This window comes from Coregonus lavaretus (genome assembly GCF_964263955.1).
Source record: "Coregonus lavaretus genome assembly, chromosome: 33".
Classification (NCBI taxonomy): domain Eukaryota; kingdom Metazoa; phylum Chordata; class Actinopteri; order Salmoniformes; family Salmonidae; genus Coregonus; species Coregonus lavaretus.
Genome location: NC_140020.1, coordinates 18,544,076 through 18,557,361, shown reverse-complemented (window position 1 = coordinate 18,557,361; position 13,286 = coordinate 18,544,076). Strand labels below are relative to the sequence as shown.

Sequence of the window (13,286 nt, the reverse complement as noted above, 5' to 3'; positions counted from 1 at the left end):
AACCAACCAGCAAACTGTGCTTGCTCTGACAGGCTCGTCTTATGAACCAAACTCACAATCAACCCTGTCTGTCTGGGGAAAACTACCTGGAGATGAGAACAGACCAACCACTCTGTAATTTCAATCAAAGCACAGTTCACCTTGATCCAGATATAGAAACTGATCCAGATACCGCCTGCCTCTGTGTAATTATTCTGTTGCTGGGAGCGGAGTGTGAGATGTGCAGACACACAGTGAACCACACTGATTTTGTTCCCTGACAAAAAGCTCCCATTCAAACACGCAATCATTGGCTAGGTGTTAGAGGACACATTTAGTCATACTGTTGAGAGTAGTGTCCTGCTACGATCACATGGAATATGACAGTGAGTCTTATAATAAGGGAATCAGTAGGTTACCTTATCTAGCATCACTGGGCATGTGAGCAGCACTTCAGAGAGTACAGTGAGGAAAAAAAGTATTTGATCCCCTGCTGATTTTGTACGTTTGCCCACTGACAAATAAATGATCAGTCTATAATTTTAATGGTAGGTTTATTTGAACAGTGAGAGACAAAATAACAACAAACAAATCCAGATAAACGCATGTCAAAAATGTTATAAATTGATTTGCATTTTAATGATGGAAGTAAGTATTTGACCCCCTCTCAATCAGAAAGATTTCTGGCTCCCAGGCGTCTTTTATACAGGTAACGAGCTGAGATTGGGAGCACACTCTTAAAGGGAGTGCTCCTAATCTCAGCTTGTTACCTATATAAAAGACACCTGTCCACAGAAGCAATCAATCAATCAGATTCCAAACTCTCCACCATGGCCAAGACCAAAGAGCTCTCCAAGGATGTCAGGGACAAGATTGTAGACCTACACAAGGCTGGAATGGGCTACAAGACCATCGCCAAGCAGCTTGGTGAGAAGGTGACAACAGTTGGTGCGATTATTCGCAAATGGAAGAAACTCAAAAGAACTGTCAATCTCCCTCGGCCTGGGGCTCCATGCAAGATCTCACCTCGTGGAGTTGCAATGATCATGAGAACGGTGAGGAATCAGCCCAGAACTACACGAGAGGATCTTGTCAATGATCTCAAGGCAGCTGGGACCATATTCACCAAGAAAACAATTGGTAACACACTACGCCGTGAAGGACTGAAATCCTGCAGCGCCCGCAAGGTCCCCCTGCTCAAGAAAGCACATATACAGGCCCGTCTGAAGTTTAAATACTTATTTCCCTCATTAAAATGCAAATCAATGTATAACATGTTTGACAAATGCGTTTTTCTGGATTTTGTTGTTGTTATTCTGTCTCTCACTGTTCAAATAAACCTACCATTAAAATTATAGACTGATCATGTCTTTGTCAGTGGGAAAACGTACAAAATCAGCAGGGGATCAAATACTTTTTTCCCTCACTTACCTTAGTCTCTATCTGAACCTTTCTGAATATTACATCCACTTTGGGAATGAGGACTAAACTACAGTGTTACTATTACTATACTACTATACTGTATACACTGAGTATACCAAACATTAGGAACACCTTCCTAATATTGAGTTGCACACCCTTTTTGCCCTCAGAACAGCCTCAATTCATCGGGGAATGGACTCTACAAGGTGCCAAAAGCGTTCCACAGGGATGCTGGCCCATGTTGACTCCAATGCTTCCCACAGTTGTGTCAAGTTGGCTGGATGTCAGTTGGGTGGTGGACCATTCTTGATACACATGGGAAACTGTTGAGCGTGAAAAACCCAGCAGCGTTGCAGTTCTTGACACACTCAAACTGGTGCGCCTGGCACATACTACCATACCCCGTTCAAAGGCACTTAAATATTTTGTCTTGCCCATTCCCCCTCTGAATGGCACACATACACAATCCATGTCTCAATTGTCTCAAGGCTTAAAAATCCTTATTTGACCTGTCTCCTCCCTTTCATCTACACTGATTGAAGTGGATTTAACAAGTGACATCAATAAGGGTTCATAGCTTTCACCTGGATTCACCTGGTCAGTCTATGTCATGGAAGGAGCAGGTGTTCTTAATGTTTTTTTACACTCAGTGTAGGTAATGCATTATGGATGCATATTTGATTTGATCAGGATCTTTCTTTGAGCCCACCATATCAAACCATCAAATTTGAATGGAGTTGAAAAAGTTGAATGGAGAAAATTAAAAGTTACATTCTGCACGCTATGTGCAACAGTAGTGTTCTGGAGCCAAATCACTCCGGAGGTAACGTTAGGTCATGATTCATGATACTGAAGTGACCTGAGAATGATAACATAGTGCTGTCAACAGTGTGGAAAAGAGTCATCAACAATGTGTCTCATCTTGTGTGTATTCTACTCTGGTTCATATTGTGTGTGTATCTTCTTCTACACTGTGTGTCATTGTGTGTGTGTGTGTGTGGGGGGGGTGGGTGTCTGTGTGTGTGTGTGTCATTGTGTGTGTGTGTGTCATTGTGTGTGTGTGTGTGTGTGTGTGTGTGTGTATCATTGTGTGTGTGTGTCATTGTGTGTGTGTGTCATTGTGTGTGTGTGTGTGTGTGTGTGTGTGTGTGTGTGTGTGTGTGTGTGTGTGTGTGTGTGTGTGTGTGTGTGTGTGTGTGTGTGTGTGTGTGTGTGTGTGTGTGTGTGTAAGGTTGTCCGGAGGTTGCGCTGGCCAGCTGAGTTGACCTGCCTGAGGTGAGGAGGGGTCAGAGCTAACACAGAGAGGCACATTCCTCTGGGGCCGTGCATGTCCTGTGGACTCACACAGGGTCAATAAGGGTGAAATTAAACACACACACTTGGCGCTGTGTGTGATTAAGAGGTTACACACTCCAGGCACCTCTCCTCTCACTCTCTCTCTCTCTTCCTCCTCTCCATGTCCCTCTCTCTCCCTCCCTCCCTACCGTCATTCCATAGAACCCTGATTGTAGCCGCTAAAAATGGCGGACTCATCATTCTGCTACGGATAGCTTAGGGCAGAGAGAATTCCAAAGCAATTTTTTGCTTTGGAAATACTGTAATTGTATATACCAGAGGTGTCTGTGTGTGGATGGACAGAGATGGTTTTACCTTGAGTGGGGTTGTGGCTCTCCCAGAACACCTTGAGCAGTTTGGAGAAACTTGTCTTCTCTGGCTCCCAGACCACCCGGACCACCTCAGTATGGCCTGTTCTACCTGAAGGAGACAGCAGAAGACAGGAGAGATGGGGAGGTTAGGAGAAGTAGGCAGAAAGTTGCCCCCATCCACTGGTCCAGGATCAGATATTTCCTTATCCCTCTGGTTAAGGTTAGGAGTGGGTTATGATAATCTGATTCTAGCTCTGTGGATAAGTAACCTTGAGTTTCTATCAACTCTTCAGAAGCAGTGAAAAGCCTGACTGTGAGTGCATGTTGTTCTCCAGTCCAGTTGGGAGCTGCTGTCCTGGAGGAGTTATGAATGTTTTAACCAAGAAGAGAGCCCCTCTGTCCCAGGGCTCTGAAGGTAGGAGTGTCCTCCAATCACGCGAGCTGGAGACCGAGGACGGGACATGCTGATTGGATAGAGAACTCTCTTTCATTCACTCTTCCATTTCCACCTCTTTCTTTCTCTTTCCGTCTTCTCATCCCCTACTTTGTCTCATTCTTTCCATCTCTCTCCCCACTCTCTCTTTCTCCCTCACTGGCAGTTGAATATCTAGTGCCGAGGGACATTCACAGAAGTTCACATCTCAATATGACAGAGTAAAACAGCGTTTCATATAAAGGCCTGCTCTTCTATTCCTAATTCAAGACATTTCTAGCGAGATTACTTTATTCCACTGAGATTGGTTTGTGTAATATCACCTCATAAGGCTGTGTTCGCCACTATCTGCAGCACATCTACAGCAGGGATATTAAAAAAGTAATAAGAACTAACCTGTAGGGTCACTCTCATTACAGACTGACGCTACAGAGGAACTGTACAATAAACCTGATGGAAGAACATAGTGATATTCTGGAGACAGGAGGAGGAACAAGGGAGTACATGGGACACAACTGAGATGGTGTATCATTTTATGCGCACACACACACACGAGCGCATGCACAGTTGATTGCATAGACGCACGCACAGATTCAGGAATCCATTTTCTGCCTCCCTCTCTCTACCATTCTCTCTTCCTGTAAGCCATTCTTTCTTTTAAATCCATCCATCCATTCTCTCTCTGTCAGCCTCCCTCGTTTTTTTTGCCATGCAATCTCTTTCAGCCTCTCTCTACTCTCTCTCTTTCTCCTTTCTCCTCCATCCGGTAGCTCCCTCGCTCAGCTGGTGGGCTTGGCAGTGGAGCTGTGTGTTCAGGGTGATCTGAAGGACGCCTGAGACACACACACACAGCCATCATCTGCTGGCAGCTCAGGGGAGGATGGGCAAGATGGCTGCCAGCATGAGGCTCAGCAGAAGACAGAAGTCCATATGTCACCACTCTCTGCATCCCACTGCACTATGTGCATGGCTAAAGGGCTGGAGCAAGAAATATGTTACACTCTTTTTTATTCAGATTTATTCTTCCATGTCTTTTTCGAATCTGAAGTGACAAGAATTTATATGTGATTGACCAACTCTGATGTTCAAAGACAATGAGGAATTGTGACCTCCTTTACTGTACATACAGTGCCTTTGGAAAGTATTCAGACCCCTTGACTTTTTCCACATTTTGTTACGTTACAGCCTTATTCTAAAATTGATTAAATTGTTTTTTTCCCTCATCAATCTACACACAATGCTCCATAATGACAAAGCAAAAACACGTTTGTAAAATGTTTGCTAATTTATTAAAAATAAAAAACTGAAATATACCATTTACATAATTATTCAGACCCTTTACTCAGTACTTTGTTGAAGCACCTTTGGCAGCGATTACAGCCTTGAGTCTTCTTGGGTATGACGCTACAAGCTTGGCACACCTGTATTTGGGGAGTTGCTCCCATTCTTCTCTGCAGATCTTCTCAAACTCTGTAAGGTTGGATGGGGAGCGTTGCTGCACAGCTATTTCAGGTCTCTCCAGAGATATTCAATCGGGTTCAAGTCCGGGCTCTGGCTGGGCCACACAAGGACATTCAGAGACTTGTCCCGAAGCCACTCCTGTGTTGTCTTGGCTGTGTGCTTACGGTCGTTGTCCTGTTGGAAGGTGAACTTTCGCCCCAGTCTGAGGTCCTGAGCGCTCTGGAGCAGGTTTTCATCAAGGATCTCTCTGTACTTTGCTCCATTCATCTTTGCCTCGATCCTGACTAATCTCCCAGTCCCTGCAGCATGATGCTGCCATCACCACGCTTCACTGTAGGGATGGTGCCAGGTTTCCTTCAGACGTGATGCTTGGCATTCAGGCCAAAGAGTTCAATCTTGGTTTTATCAGACCAGAGAATCTTTTCTTTTTTTTTCATTTAAGAATGATGGAGGCCACTGTGTTCTTGGGGACCTTCAATGCTGCAGAAATGTTTTGGTACCCTTCCCCAGATCTGTGTCTCGACACAATCCTGTCTCAGAGCTCTACGGACAATTCCTTCGACCTCATGGCTTGGTTTTTGCACTGACTTGCACTGTCAACTGTGGGACCTTATATAGACAGGTATGTGCCTTTCCAAATCATGTCCAATCAATTGAATTTACCACAGGTAGACTCCAATCAAGTTGTAGAAACTTCTCAAGGATGATCAATGGAAACAGGACTCAATTTCGAGTCTCATAGCAAAGGGTCTGAATACTTTAGTAAATAAGGTATTTCAGTTTTTGCAAACATTTCTAAAAACGTGTTTTTGCTTCGTCATTATGGGGTATTGTGTGTAGACGGCTGAGGATTTAATAAGGCTGTAAAGTAACTGTCACGGAATCAGCCGAGGCTGCCCCTCCTCCTTGCTCGGGCAGGCTTCGGTGTTCGTCGTCCCCGGAGTACTAGCTGCCACCGATCTATGTTTCGGTGTTTGTCTAGTTTGTCCTGATTGTTTGCACCTGTTTCCCATTATGTTATATTGTATTCCCTTTATAAACCCCTGTCTCTCATTGGTTATTGTGTGTGATTGTTTTCCGTTAGGTCGGCAGTGCTGGTTGTATGCGTTATTTGTTCCTCCCTGTTTGGAGGTTTGTTTTGTACTTTCTTTACTGTGTTAAGTAAAGTACGTTCTGCCAGTAGTTCGGTGTCCTGCGCTTGACTTAGTTTCCCGCATACATGTCACCTTGACAGTAACAAAATGTGGAAAAAGTAAAGGGGTCTGAATACTTTCCGAAGGCTCTGTATCCCTCATCAAAATGATGCTTTCCTCCATTCTCGCTCTGTTTCTCTGTCTTTGTGTCGATTGTCTGTTCAATACATTCCGGCAGCCCCTAATCCCTTGTTGACACAGGATCCCGTTCCAATCTGCACACTGCAGACGCTCTGCTGGGATTAGTGCTGTCTGCAGAGGAGCCATGTGGTGTATGTTTGTGTGTGCAGACAGGGGAAGGAGGAAGGGGTTGAGTTATCTTTCTTCAGCCACACATGGCTCAAACCCCCGCACCCCTCCTCGAACCCCCTAACATTGAACCCCCTCACATTGATCTGCAGCCCCAGTAGCAGTCAGTAACAGTCAGTAGCAGTCAGTAGCAGTGAGTAGCAGTGAGTAACAGTCAGTAACAGTCAGTAACAGTCAGTAACAGTCAGTAGCAGTCAGTAGCAGTGAGTAGCAGTGAGTAACAGTCAGTAGCAGTCAGTAGCAGTCAGTAGCAGTGAGTAGCAGTGAGTAACAGTCAGTAACAGTCAGTAGCAGTCAGTAGCAGTCAGTAGCAGTGAGTAGCAGTCAGTAACAGTCAGTAGCAGTCAGTAACAGTCAGTAGCAGTCAGTAGCAGCCAGCAGCAGTGAGTAGCAGTCAGTAGCAGTCAGTAACAGTCAGTAGCAGTCAGTAGCAGTCAGTAGCAGTCAGTAGCAGTCAGTAGCAGTGAGTAGCAGTCAGTAACAGTCAGTAGCAGTCAGTAACAGTCAGTAGCAGTGAGTAACAGTCAGTAACAGTCAGTAGCAGTGAGTAGCAGTCAGTAACAGTCAGTAGCAGTCAGTAGCAGTCAGTAGCAGTGAGTAGCAGTCAGTAGCAGTCAGTAACAGTGAGTAGCAGTCAGTAACAGTCAGTAACAGTCAGTAGCAGCCAGCAGCAGTGAGTAGCAGTCAGTAGCAGTCAGTAGCAGTCAGTAGCAGTCAGTAACAGTCAGTAGCAGTGAGTAACAGTCAGTAGCAGTGAGTAACAGTCAGTAACAGTCAGTAGCAGTGAGTAGCAGTCAGTAGCAGTCAGTAGCAGTCAGTAGCAGTCAGTAGCAGTCAGTAGCAGTCAGTAGCAGTGAGTAGCAGTCAGTAACAGTCAGTAGCAGTCAGTAGCAGTCAGTAGCAGTCAGTAGCAGTCAGTAGCAGTCAGTAACAGTGAGTAGCAGTCAGTAACAGTCAGTAACAGTCAGTAGCAGCCAGCAGCAGTGAGTAGCAGTCAGTAACAGTCAGTAGCAGTCAGTAGCAGCCAGCAGCAGTGAGTAGCAGTCAGTAGCAGTCAGTAGCAGTCAGTAGCAGTCAGTAGCAGTGAGTAACAGTCAGTAGCAGTCAGTAGCAGTCAGTAGCAGTCAGTAGCAGTGAGTAGCAGTGAGTAGCAGTCAGTAGCAGTCAGTAGCAGTCAGTAACAGTCAGTAGCAGTGAGTAGCAGTCAGTAACAGTCAGTAGCAGTGAGTAGCAGTCAGTAACAGTCAGTAGCAGCCAGCAGCAGTGAGTAACAGTCAGTAGCAGTCAGTAACAGTCAGTAACAGTCAGTAGCAGTGAGTAGCAGCCAGTAACAGTCAGTAGCAGCCAGCAGCAGTGAGTAACAGTTAGTAGCAGCCAGTTAGTCAAAATACTGAATTATTCTGAGCACGCTAAATGTTCTATAAGCGTTTGGAAAATGTGTCAGAGTCAGGGGCATTGTTGATAGCTAGCTACATCTGAGTGGGGTCAGTGTTGAGTGTTACCTGTGCAGGTCTCTTCGTAGGTGGGGTTGGGGGTGAGGCCTCCAGCATAGCCCACTTGGGTGGAGTAGACCCCCTTCTGCTTCCAGAACTTCCTCTCTGCTCCCCAGAAACAGCCCATCCCTTTAACACAACACACTTCAGTCAGAAATTGATCATCCTTTAACATAACACACCTCATACAGAAACAGACCATGCCTTTTAGACAAGGCACCTCAGTCAGAAAATACATGTTGTGACCTTGAGACTTTAAGGTTCTATCTGCGCAAAGCATAGTTCTGAGATATTGAGCATCAAAGTTTTAACATCCCAGATCTCAGAACTGTTTTGTTGTGAATTATTCTTTCATAACCCATTAACGTCCTCACCTTAAAGGTACCTAAAGTGCAGAGTATCAAAATCCTGAGACATTTGTAAATCCGTTTTTTTTGGGGGGGGTGCAATTGCAGATAGAATCTTATGGCTCTGAAATGTCCATCTGGGTTCAGCCAGATTGTAGCTATTTGAATACATAAATGATAGAATAACACTATTTTACCAAGATAGAGTCAGAACACATCCTCAAATACATTAAGAAATGTATTATGGTCATTAGACGAATTACCGTCATTACTGAACAACGATGTGACAACATCATTTACATTAAGATTTCTGACAGTGTTGTTTTTTGCTTGCGTGCCATTATTGCTGGCTAGACTAGCCTAGACCATACTTAGAGGGAGATGGTAAAGACATGTGTTGTGATTAGCCATCTGTATTTGTTCAGGTTTGTGATTGGATTGCAGATAGAACCTTATAGTTCCAAGTTCAAATGGGTTTAACAGATAGAACTTTCTAGTAATTTTTTTATCTAACTTCACAGACATATGAAGAACCATCTAAAGATCAATTATATGTGACCAACTCATTTTTAACAAACATTTCAGATAGAATCTTATAGTCCCCGAGGTCTCGATCTCAGTTAGAAACATTGGAGGGATAATGGGTGGATAGATGGATGATAAGGAAATTCACTGAGTGGAGTGAGTAAAATACTGAAAAGTGTTGATTTCAGATGTACAGTGAGGGGAAAAAGTATTTGATCCCCTGCTGATTTTGTACATTTGCCCACTGACAAAGAAATGATCAGTCTATAATTTTAATGGTAGGTTTATTTGAACAGTGAGAGACAGAATAACAGCAAAAAAATCCAGAAAAAACCCATGTCAAAAATGTTAGAAATTGATTTGCATTTTAATGAGGGAAATAAGTATTTGACCCCCTCTCAATCCCTCTCAATCAGAAAGATTTCTGGCTCCCAGGTGTCTTTTATACAGGTAACGAGCTGAGAGTGCTCCTAATCTCAGCTTGTTATCTGTATAAAAGACACCTGTCCACAGAAGCAATCAATCAATCAGATTCCAAACTCTCCACCATGGCCAAGATCAAAGAGCTCTCCAAGGATGTCAGGGACAAGATTGTAGACCTATACAAGGCTGGAATGGGCTACAAGACCATCGCCAAGCAGCTTGGTGAGAAGGTGACAACAGTTGGTGCGATTATTCGCAAATGGAAGAAACACAAAAGAACTGTCAATCTCCCTCGGCCTGGGGCTCCATGCAAGATCTCACCTCGTGGAGTTGCAATGATCATGAGAACGGTGAGGAATCAGCCCAGAACTACACGGGAGGATCTTGTCAATGATCTCAAGGCAGCTGGGACCATAGTCACCAAGAAAACAATTGGTAACACACTACGCCGTGAAGGACAGAAATCCTGCAGCGCCCGCAAGGTCCCCCTGCTCAAGAAAGCACATATACAGGCCCGTCTGAAGTTTGCCAATGAACATCTGAATGATTCAGAGGAGAACTGGGTGAAAGTGTTGTGGTCAGATGAGACCAAAATCGAGCTCTTTGGCATCAACTCAACTCGCCGTGTTTGGAGGAGGAGGAATGCTGCCTATGACCCCAAGAACACCATCCCCACCGTCAAACATGGAGGTGGAAACATTATGTTTTGGGGGTGTTTTTCTGCTAAGGGGACAGGACAACTTCACCGCATCAAAGGGACGATGGACGGGGCCATGTACCGTCAAATCTTGGGTGAGAACCTCCTTCCCGCAGCCAGGGCATTGAAAATGGGTCGTGGATGGGTATTCCAGCATGACAATGACCCAAAACACACGGCCAAGGCAACAAAGGAGTTGCTCAAGAAGAAGCACATTAAGGTCCTGGAGTGGCCTAGCCAGTCTCCAGAACTTAATCCCATAGAAAATCTTAATCCCAGTGGGCAAACGTACAAAATCAGCAGGGGATCAAATGCTTTTCCCCCTTACTGTAGTAGACTATTAGTAATTTGCATAGCACAAATGTATTACATCATATCCTGTCTGTGCTCTGGTGCACTTCGTTTATTGGCCAATGTTGCTCTGGTCTCGTTACCTCTCTTAGGTGTGAAATGAATACAAAAGCCCACACTGATACAACACATTGAAACCCTCCCACGCCACTGAGGTGCACCGGCCTTTCTCTTTCTCCTGAGTATTAGTCTGTCAGCAGGGAACACATCCACCTTGTGTCTGCTCTAAATCACCTCCATAAAGGTCTGGATCTGTGTCCCAGCTTTGGATTTACTGTCTAAGGAAACCATAGGGTTCCTTAGTTATCAGATGTACTGTGGGCCTGTAAAAACAGATCAACCACTATAAGACTAATACCCACTGTAAACATTTAGCACCAAGTAATACTCCTCCACCAAATAAAACAGTACAAATTGTCACGGTTTTTGGCCGAGGCGGCCCCTCCTCCTTGTTCGGGCAGGTTTCGGCGGTCGTCGTCTCCGGAGTACTAGCTGCCACCGTTCTATGTTTCTTGTTTGATTGGTTTTGTCTGTTTGTCACACCTGTTTTGTGTTATGTCTCATTAAGCACCCTATTTAGTTCCTTGTTGTTAGTTTAGGTGTTGTGTGTAATTGTTCTGCTGTCGTGTGGTTGTTTTGCTCTCTCTCTCATTTTTGGATTATATTGTAGAGAGACCTGCACTTTGTGCATACTGACGTTTTTGTTCTAGTGTGCGTTTGTTTGCGCCCGTGACCTGTTGTCGGTTTTGGGCTTACTCAAGGACTTTCACTAAAGTGCTTTGGATTTATTCTCTGTGTCCTGCGTGTGATTTCACATCCCACTACACTCCACTCGTGACAGAATTACACACCATCTGATGGAATCAGCAGGAGCACCCGCACCTACCGAGATCATGGAGGAGCGTCTTCGTGGTCAAGAGGAGCGGATCAACCAAATCGGGCACGCCTTGGACCGCGTCATGAACACCCTCCATCGATGGGAGACCAGCGGGGTACCCACACCCCCACCTATCGCACCATCACCATCGGTCAGCCCGCCCGTCCAACTACCGGAACCCAGTGGGATTCGGCTCTCGCTCCCGAGGGCGTACGACGGCACCGCTGCCGGGTGTCAGGGGTTCCTATTACAAGTGGAGCTCTACCTTGCCACCATACACCCGGCGCCCTCGGGATACGAGAGCGTTTCCGCCCTCATCTCCTGCCTCACCGGCGTTGGAGTGGGCCAACGCCGAATGGAGGGGAATAGACGCCGCCACAGTCACCTATGCGGAGTTCTCCCGCCGCTTCCGTGCTGTCTTCGACCATCCACCAGAAGGGAAGGCGGCGGGGGAGCGTCTATTCTACCTCCGACAGGGGATGAGGAGCGCTCAAGAGTTTGCGCTGGAGTTCCGGACTCTAGCGGCAGATGCAGGGTGGAATGAGAGGGCCCTCATAGACCACTTTAGATGTAGCCTTCGGGAGGACGTCCGCAGAGAGTTAGCGTGCAGGGATACTACACTAACATTTGACCAGTTGGTGGACATGGCCATTCGGCTGGACACCCTGCTCGCGACCCGCGGACGTCCCAGGTGGGGGCCTCCCATTCCATCCTCCAGCGCATCCGAGCTGAGCCCGATGGAGCTCGGAGGTGCTGGCGCTAGAGGGAGGAGAGGAAGGAGCCCGAGGGGGGCAGTCTCCTGCACCAACTGTAGCCACGGAGGGCACACCGCGGCTAGGTGCTGGGGAGGGTCCCCTGGTGAGGGAGATGGCAGGTCACACATTGGGGAGTCCTCCCAGGTGAGTAGGCGCCCTACTTACCCAGAGCTTTCTGTCGTACACATTACATTACCTGTTTGTTTCCCACAGGTTGCACCTCGTTCCCAGCATAAGGCGCTAGTCGATTCAGGCGCAGCTGGGAATTTTGTAGATCGTAAATTCTGTGTTGAGTTAGGGATTCCCCTCCTTCCAGTCGATAAGCCTTTCCCTGTACATGCCTTAGATAGTCGTCCGTTAGGATCTGGGTTGATTAGGGAGGTCACGGCGCCACTTAGGATGATGACGCAGGGGGGTCATGAGGAGACGATTCAACTCTATCTGATCGACTCTCCTGCGTATCCGGTGGTACTGGGGCTTCCCTGGTTGATTACCCATGATCCTACGATTTCGTGGCGAGAGAAGGCTCTTAAAGGGTGGTCTGCTCAGTGTGAGGGGCTATATCTGGGTGTTTCCGTAGGGGCGACCTCGGTGGAGAGCCCGAACCAGATGCCAGCACTGCACATTCCGCCTGAGTATGAGGATTTGGCACTCGTGTTTAGTAAGACCAGAGCGGCACGGTTGCCGCCTCATAGACAGGGGGATTGTGCGATAGACCTCCAGACAGGAGCTGCGCTCCCGCGGAGCCATGTGTATTATTTGTCACAGGAGGAGAAAAGGGCAATGGAGACTTACATTGCCGAGTCTCTGAGACAGGGATACATACGGCCCTCCACTTCTCCCGCGTCCTCGAGCTTCTTTTTTGTGAAGAAAAAGGATGGAGGTTTGCGTCCGTGTATTGATTACCGCGGTCTCAATCAGGTGACTGTGAAATATAGTTATCCACTCCCGCTGATTGCGACCATGACGGAGTCATTACACGGGGCACGGTTCTTCACAAAATTGGACCTCAGGAGCGCATATAACTTGGTGCGCATTAGGGAGGGCGATGAGTGGAAGACAGCATTTAGTACTACCTCCGGCCATTACGAGTATCTCGTCATGCCATATGGTTTAATGAATGCTCCATCAGTCTTCCAATCGTTTGTAGATGAGATTTTCCGGGACATGCAGGTGCAGGGAGTAGTGGTGTACATAGATGATATTCTTGTGTACAGTTCTACTCGGGCCGAGCATGTAGCCCTGGTGCGCAGGGTATTGAGGAGACTGTTGGAGCATGACCTGTATGTCAAAGCCGAGAAATGTCTGTTCTTCCAGGAGTCAGTCTCCTTTTTGGGTTACCAGTTGTCTGCGTCAGGGGTGAGAATGGAGGTTG

General features: G+C 46.5%; 1 protein-coding gene across 1 annotated transcript in view; it reads right to left on the bottom strand.

Moving 5' to 3' along the window:
* Nucleotides 1-13,286, bottom strand: part of LOC311108261 (mitochondrial peptide methionine sulfoxide reductase-like) — a 90,870-nt gene that overhangs the window by 30,610 nt on the left and 46,974 nt on the right. The window contains exons 3-4 of the mRNA XM_084150884.1: nucleotides 7,946-8,065; nucleotides 3,052-3,156 (exon numbers count right to left, since the gene is read on the bottom strand). Of these exons, the coding sequence (XP_084007010.1) occupies nucleotides 3,052-3,156; nucleotides 7,946-8,065 (225 nt within the window). The remainder of the gene's footprint in view (nucleotides 1-3,051; nucleotides 3,157-7,945; nucleotides 8,066-13,286) is intronic.